The sequence below is a fragment of the Dasypus novemcinctus genome, chromosome 3, assembly GCF_030445035.2.
Source record: "Dasypus novemcinctus isolate mDasNov1 chromosome 3, mDasNov1.1.hap2, whole genome shotgun sequence".
In the NCBI taxonomy this organism is placed as follows: domain Eukaryota; kingdom Metazoa; phylum Chordata; class Mammalia; order Cingulata; family Dasypodidae; genus Dasypus; species Dasypus novemcinctus.
The window spans coordinates 148,768,582-148,776,275 of NC_080675.1; the positions used below are offsets into that span (position 1 = coordinate 148,768,582).

Sequence of the window (7,694 nt, forward strand, 5' to 3'; positions counted from 1 at the left end):
TTTCTATTTTGTACAACAAACACTTTTATATTTAATCAAAGGATGCCTTTCCAATCCTTTACTGATGTACTTTCACTGTAATCTGCAGCATTTTAAGCCCAATTCTCTTAAGAATACTCAACTCTGATGGCTCTACCACTGACTTTTTTTAAAAATGTCATTTAAACTTCATCTATTTTAACAGAGTAATTTTAAATTTTGCAGCAAACAATTAAGAAACACTGAAGGCTGAGCAATAATTTATGGTTCACTTTCCAGTACTGACTTCGCATACATTCTTTGACATAAAAATATTTTTAAAATATCTTAATAGCTGTTTCCACAAGAGCAAAAACAAGTTGCAGATACTTCTAGTCTCATCTCTGAAAGATCAACTCAGCAGCTAAATTGTAACACATGCCTTCAAGCAGAATCTGTTTTGTCTATGCCCCCCACCATAATTCTCCACCATTTCTCCATCTTCTCCAAAAGGCTTCAGAGTTTAAAATAATTCTTTCATTTCCACCATACCTTGCACTGTAGTCCTAGGGACTACTTTCATGTTCCACAGAAATGACGTCTCTTCTGTCTTGAAAGTTGTAGATCTCAAAAACCCACTTCCCTCCACCCCCCCTTCCAGTTACTATTCTCAATCCCACCACTGTAATTCCAGCTGAGTCCCTGCCTTCCCAAAGGCCCAACCAATATCATAGAGCAGTTGCCACAACGCAGCTCCTCCCTTCCCTAATATTATCCTCCACATTGCAAACGAACATTACACCCCCGGCTTCCTGCATTTTACTCCCTTTTCTTATTTTTTGTCTTTCCCTTCCCCCATCTCTATACCCAGGCACCCGTTCTCTAATAAATATTCACCCTGCTTGTTTCAACCCTTTCTCCCCATCCAGTGCTCATTTTTCCTTTCCTTATTTAGAAACCCCTTTTTGCTCTCCCAACCACTACCCTAGCAAGCCCAGCACTCCACCCTCTTTAGCACACCCGGCCCTCCCATCTTATTTAGAGCCACTGCTGCTCTCTTTCCAGGTCCTCTACCGCAGTCAACCCACTCTCTCGGCTTTCCACCCACTTTCCCTCCACCCCCATTTCTCCAAAGTCCCGATTCCTTACCCCTCCTTAGGGCTCTAATACTCTGCTCGACACAGTACTCTTCAGAACTCCCCTCCCCCAATTCCCCTTCCCTTATTTTTAAGGATGTCACCAGTCTTACGGAGCCCCCTAGATTCCTAGGCGATCCCCGAAGCCAGGGAACCCTGTTCTCACGACGAGCCGGACCGACAGCCTCCCCAACCCCCGTCGCCTTGAATACAAATGCCTACCTTCAACCGCCTTCTTTAAAAGCTGCACCCCCGCCCCGTCCGCCCCCGCTACTCCAGCTCCCCGCATCGGCTTCCTCGGGGTCCCTTCCCCGACCCGGAGCGAGGAGCCCGAAGGAGAGCCTCTAGGTCAGCAACAACTCAGGCTCAGAGCGGACGCCCCCTCCTCTCCTCAGCAGCTCCTGTCAACACACCCGCGCCTCTTCAAACCCCCGACAGTCATCTCCTCTCCCGCGTCCTGCAGTCCCCCAGGCTCCGACCGCCCCCCGCTTCCCCCGTTCCGGCACCTCCTCGGGTCCCGCACCGGCCGCCGGCGCCCCTCGGCCCCCGCCCGGCTGCTTACCATTCTGAGCGGCGCCTGGCCCTGGGAGGAGAGAGCCAGAGACCAGCAAAAGCGAGAGGGCCAGGGCGCTGGAGGGCGAGGAGCCCGACATCCTCCCTAGCAGAAGAGGAAAGAACGAATGGGTCGGGGCCGGAGCCTGGGCCCGGGAAGGGAGGGGAGGGAGGGAGGGGGCGGGCGAGTGCGCGAGGGAGTGAGCGAGGGTAGCCGCGGCGGCCGGGCTCCGTCCTTCTCCGTCCTCCTCCTACCGCCGCAGCGCCCAAGCCTCGCGAGACTTTCGCGCCGGGCCGTGGGCGGCTGAAGAGCGACGGCGGCAAGGCTCGCGAGAAGAGACGGCCTCGAAGAACCCTCCCGCCTCTGGGACTCGGCGTCCCCGCCCCTGCAGAGGCTGATTGGCCAAATCTGAGGTAGGTCACGTGCCAAGGGCTCTCCTGGCCACGTGACGGGGGTGAGGCGGGGTTCCCCCTGTTCTCTTGGCGTAGGGTAGCCGAGAAGTATGAGTTCAGTTTACCCTTCTGTGAAACGGGACCGCTCGTAAATAAGACGAAACATTGGAAACATAATATATTTCCTCCGCCCATCCTGTCTTCCATGTTAGAGCTCTTGGCCGCAAAATTTGATACACCACCGCCTCTTTTACGCTTTTCTTCCATTTTCCCCTGTCAAAGTCCTGTTCCTTCTGGACTTTGGCCACAGACCCCCTACTAGCCTAGTTCCAACCTCTCTTCCTCGTCTCCTGTCTCATCCTTTCAGGCAAAAGTGATGCACTCCCTGTGCCGGGTAAAAGCTTCACGTCTCCCTCTGCCTGAAACATCTTTTTCCCCTCCCCTGTTCTCCATTTTGGCCTTAATTTTCGTGTCGTAGAGTTTCAGATCTGACAGCTGGGAGTTCAGCTAGCCTAATAGCACGTCCTTAGACATTTAAGTTCTACGAGGAAGTCATCATTCATTAACTTATATGAAGAATCTTCAAAAGCATTTTAATGCAAAGGACATTTAAGTGGAACTCGGGTGAAAAGATGGTTCCTACCCTCAGTTCACAGTCTGAGCCTATCAACAAGGAGGAAGGCGAAATGGCAACAGTACCAGAAAAAGTACCCATTGGAAGGGAGCTGGCAAAGCGCTCTGGACGGTGATTGCCCATGTGGTTGTTACACTTTGCTCTGAAGTTTGGGAAATTTTCATATGGCTATTTCTTGTACCCTCGGTACTGTCAATCCTTAGTTGGCAAAGGAGTTTCTTTGACTTAGCTCATCTCTGACTCAGCAGGCATCCTGGGGAGTGTCTACTGCCTGAGGAGTCAAACTATGAAGAACCAAGTAAACAGCCCTGGTGTTCAGATTGATTCAGAGAGCTTGGAGAACCTGAAGGAAGGAGTGCTCACTTCCACCCTTGCAGTCTCTCTCAAGCCAAAGTGGTCTTAGCTTTCAATGGGAATTGAACAGCTAGTGGTCCCAGATGAGCTTTGTAGGGACTACAATCAGGACTACAATTATTATGTGTTGCTGACTGAAGTGAAAACTGTATTCTCCAAGACCCTAGGAGTGAGTGACAGAGAAGTTGGCATCTGTCTTTGTCTGGACAAAGGCCATTCCGCTGAAAGCCCTGTGGTGGGACCAAGGATTTCATCTGCTGGAAGCTTTGGTTGGATGCAGCCATTCTGCCTTGTAATAACTGTAAGAAACATCCCTATTTGATCCTTAAAACAAGGGTTCAGGGTAAGCAAAGCGTGATGATTATGCTCATTTTATGGGTAAGAATACTGAGGTCCAGAGAGGACATGACCTGCTCACAGTCTCAGAGCATTTGTGGTATCTTTAGTGCCAAATAGTCTGACTCCTCCTTCGAAGCTCATGGTAGGACTGTATTTCTTTGTCCCTAGAAGTTGGGAGTTGCACCTGACTTGTTTCCACCAGTTGAAATGTAAGAAGTAACAATTTCAAGCAGGAGTATTTCATTTCCAGCTAGACACTGCAGCCTGCTCTTTTGCCTGCTTGGTAATCAGTAGTCATGATGGTGAAAGTTTGTGTCAAAATGAAGCTTATGTTAACCTGGTTCTCTGAGTTAGCACAATGCACTGAGTCCTCCTGCCAGCTCACAGTGAACAAGTAGCATTTGTTAGGTTAAACTACTGATATTTAGGGGTGTTTGTTCCTATTTCATAGCATGGACAATTCCGGTTAAGGGAAAGATGGCCGTCAAGTCCACCAACCCAATGTCACCATCTACTAGCTAGGTGACCTTGGGCCAGTGACCAAATCTCTCTGGACCTTATTTACTCATCTGTCAAATGGGGCTAATAATAGTACTTACCTCATAGGATTAAAAGTGGAGTAAATAGTAAGTTTATGTACAATGTTGAGAAGTTTCTGGTGCATAGTAAATACTCAAATGTGGTTAATGATAATGATGATAAATACTATTGTAGCTGCTACTGCTGCTACAGTTCTGGCTCCAGCCCTGTATTTGCAAAACTATTTCAGGTTTCTTTTAAAAAGTAATTTTGGAGGAACATTTTTAAGCCATGTGTCACCAATCAACCTTGAAAATGTGCAGTTATAGGGCCGCTTTATTTTTTTACCCATGGATAAATCTCACACGATAGTAGCTGTACTTTTAGGTCCCTTTTGTTGAGAAAATACATGATTGATTAAAACCTTCCAGGAAAGCAGACGTGGCCCAGTGGATAGGACGTGCGCCCACCACATGGGAGGTCCCCAGTTCAAACCCCAGGCCTCCTGGACCCGGGTGGAGCTGGCCCACGTGCAGTGCCGATGCGTGCAGTGCCGTGCCCCGCAGGGGTGTCATCCGCGTAGGGGAGCCCCACATGCAAGGAATGCACCCCGCAAGGAGAGCTGCCCAGCGGGAAAGAAAGTACAGCCTGCCCAAGAATGGTGCTGCACACACAGAGAGCTGACACAGCCAGATGACGCAACAAAAAGAAACAAGATTCCCGTGCTGCTGACAACAACAGAAGCAGACAAAAAGAATAACACGCTGCAAATGGACACAGAGAACAGACAACTGGGGCGGGGGGGGGGGGGGGGGGGGGGGTTGGGCAGAGAAGGAGAGACCAAAAAAAATGTCATTCAATTTCTTTCTAGGAGCCATAGTATCTGATACAAAATTAACAGTGTTTACTGTTGCCCTTTGAAAATAATGTGTCTTTAGTCTCTGGTGCTTTTAAGATTTGCCTTTTCTTTTATAACTATTAGACTTTATTTTTTAGAGCAGTTCCAGGTTTGCGGAAAATTGAGCAAGTAGTATATAGAGTTTCAAAAAACTCCCTCTCTCCATCACTCACAGTTTCCCCTATTATTTTTCCCCTATTGTTAACATCTTGCATTGTGTGGTAATTTTTTAAAATTGATGAAGCAATATTGATTGTATCAATTTTTTTGTTACCTACAATGGAGGTCCTTATTTCCTTTTTAAAAATGTTTTTCATTAGAGAAGTTGTGAATTTCCAAAACAATCATGCACAATGTACAGAATTCCCTTACAAGACCCCTCTACCAACACCTTACATTGTTGTGGAATATTTGTTACAGATTATGAGAGAATATCATGATACATTATTATTAACTAAAGACCATAGTTTACGATGGTGTTCACTCTTTAGCTTGTATAGTTCTATGGGTTTTGACAAATGCATAATATCCTGTATCCATTATACTCTCATACAGAATAGTTTCATGCCCTAAAAATGCCTTGTGCTCCACCTATTCATCTCACACTCTTCCCTTGAACTCTTAGCAACAACTAATGTTTTTACTCTCTATTCTTTTGCCTTTTGTAGAATGTCATATAGTTGGAATTATACAGTATGTAGTTTTATCAGACTTGAATTCTTCCACTAATCAAAGATCCTGCATGTTTTTCATGACCGGTTTATCTGGGAATGTCTTTATCTCCCTCATTTTTGAAAAGACAGTTTGAAACATTGGTTTGCAATTGTTTTCTTCAAGCACTTTAAATAATTCATCCACTGTCTTCTTGCCTACTTGGTTTCTGATGAGTAATTGGCACTTAATCTTATTGAGACTCCTTTGTACATAACACATTTCTCTTGCAGCTTTCAGAACTCTCTCCTTTGCCTTCACATTTGACAGTTTAACTGCTCTGTGTCTGGGCATAGTTTTTTGGAGTTGATCCTGTTTGGGTTTCATTGAGCTTCTTAAATGTGCATATTCATACCTTTCCTTAAATTTAGGAAGTTTCCTGCCATTATTTCTTTGAATATTCCTTCTACCCTTTTCTCTCTTTGTTCTTCTTCTGGTACTCCCATAATACATATATTGGTATGTTTGATGGTATCTCACAGTTCTCTTAGACTCTGTTTGCCTTTCCTTAAAATCAGTTTTACTAATACATATTCATAAAACATACGATCCATCCAAAGTGTACAATCAGTGGTATTTGGTATAATCACAGAGTTGTGATTCACAACTTCAATCAATATTAGGGCATTTTCGTTACTCTAATAGTAAAAATAAACAACTTTGTTTTTTAAAATACTTTTTCTTTCTTCTCTGTAGCCTAAATCATATCAATTGTCTTGTCTTTGTGTTCACAAATTCTTTTTCTGCCAGCTCCAATCTGTGTTGAAACCCTCTAGGGAATTTTTCATTTGTTATTGAATGCCCCCTCTATTCCCTATAAAATAGATTTTCCCCCTCCCAGTTCCTCTATTCTACGATTTACAGCAGGTAATCCTTTGCCCCAGGCCACTTTGATGTAATTGTTTCTTACACTGCTTTAGCAATCTGTAAACTGCTTCTGCGGGTGGGGCAAGTCCTGGGAGGGAGGGTGAACTAGAGACATGTTTCCTAGATCAGTCTTTCAGGCTGCCACCTCGCACAATGGCACTGACATAAGGTCACCTCAATATGTGCGTAAGGGTCACTCTGCTCCCTCAGGGAATCAGGCCAGGGACCTACAGTGTAAGTGGGGTAGGCTCTACACTGGGCTAGGGAAGGGGTGGGAAAGGGGTCAGCAAGGGCACCACAGGCTTCCCCGACCTTTTTCTTAAAGGTGTGTTTTCTTGATTCAGCATTTGCCCAGTTACTGCAACCCTTTACCTGTTTTCCAGAGTTTTGAAGATAATGGCTCTGCCAGTTTTTGCTAGAAATCTTTTGTTCAAAGATTCTGTGGGGCAATGGCATCCTGTAGTGTCTTACGCAACCATCTTTTTCAACAGGGCACCTCATTATCCTCATTTCTTTTGATCACAGAATAATATTCCATTTTATGGATGTACCACACTTTATCCATTCACCTATTGAAGGACATCTTGGTTGCTTCCAACATTTTGCAATTTGAATAAAACTTCCATACAATTCATATGCATATTTTTGAGTGGTCAAAAGTTTTCATCTTATCTGAGTAAATACCTAGAAACAGGAATGCTAAATCATATGGTAAGTTTATGTGTAGCTTCGTGAGAAAGTGGCAAACTATCTTCCAAAGTGGCTGTACCATTTCACATTCCCATCAACAATAAATGACAGTTCCTGTTTGAGTTTTAAGCATTCTTTGTGTATTTGGGTACAAGTTCTTTGTCAGATATATGTTTTGCAAAAATTTGTCTTTTCCTTCTAACATTATCCTATATAGAACAGAAGTTTTTAATTTTAATGAAGTCTAATTTACCCCTTTTTTGAATTGTGCTTTTCGTGTTGTACCTGAAAACTCATTGTCAATTCCAATGTTACCTAGATTATCTCCTATGTTGGCTTCAAGAAATTTTATAGTTTTGCGCTTTACATTTTGCATTTAGGTCTGTGATCCATTTTGGGTTAACTTTTGTGAGAGGTTTAAGATTTGTGTGTATGGGTGGACTGTGGGAGAGTGTGGGCTATGGTGTGGACCATTGACCATGAGGTGCAGCGGTACTCAGAGATGTATTCACCAAGTGCAATGAAAGTCTCATGATGATGGAGGAGGTTGTTGTTATGGGGGGAGGAGTGAGGCGAGGAGGGTGGGGATATATGGGGACCTCATATTTTTCGAATGTAACATTAAAAAAATAAAGAAAGAAAA

The 7,694-nt window shown here is 44.6% G+C and overlaps 1 protein-coding gene across 1 annotated transcript in view; it reads right to left on the reverse strand.

Moving 5' to 3' along the window:
* The window catches only part of NPTN (neuroplastin), a 63,145-nt gene extending 61,219 nt beyond the window's left edge, over window positions 1-1,926 (reverse strand). The window contains exon 1 of the mRNA XM_004476600.5: window positions 1,657-1,926. Coding sequence (XP_004476657.1) covers window positions 1,657-1,747 — 91 coding nt within the window. The 5' untranslated portion in view covers window positions 1,748-1,926. The remainder of the gene's footprint in view (window positions 1-1,656) is intronic.
* Between the last annotated feature and the right edge of the window lie 5,768 nt (window positions 1,927-7,694).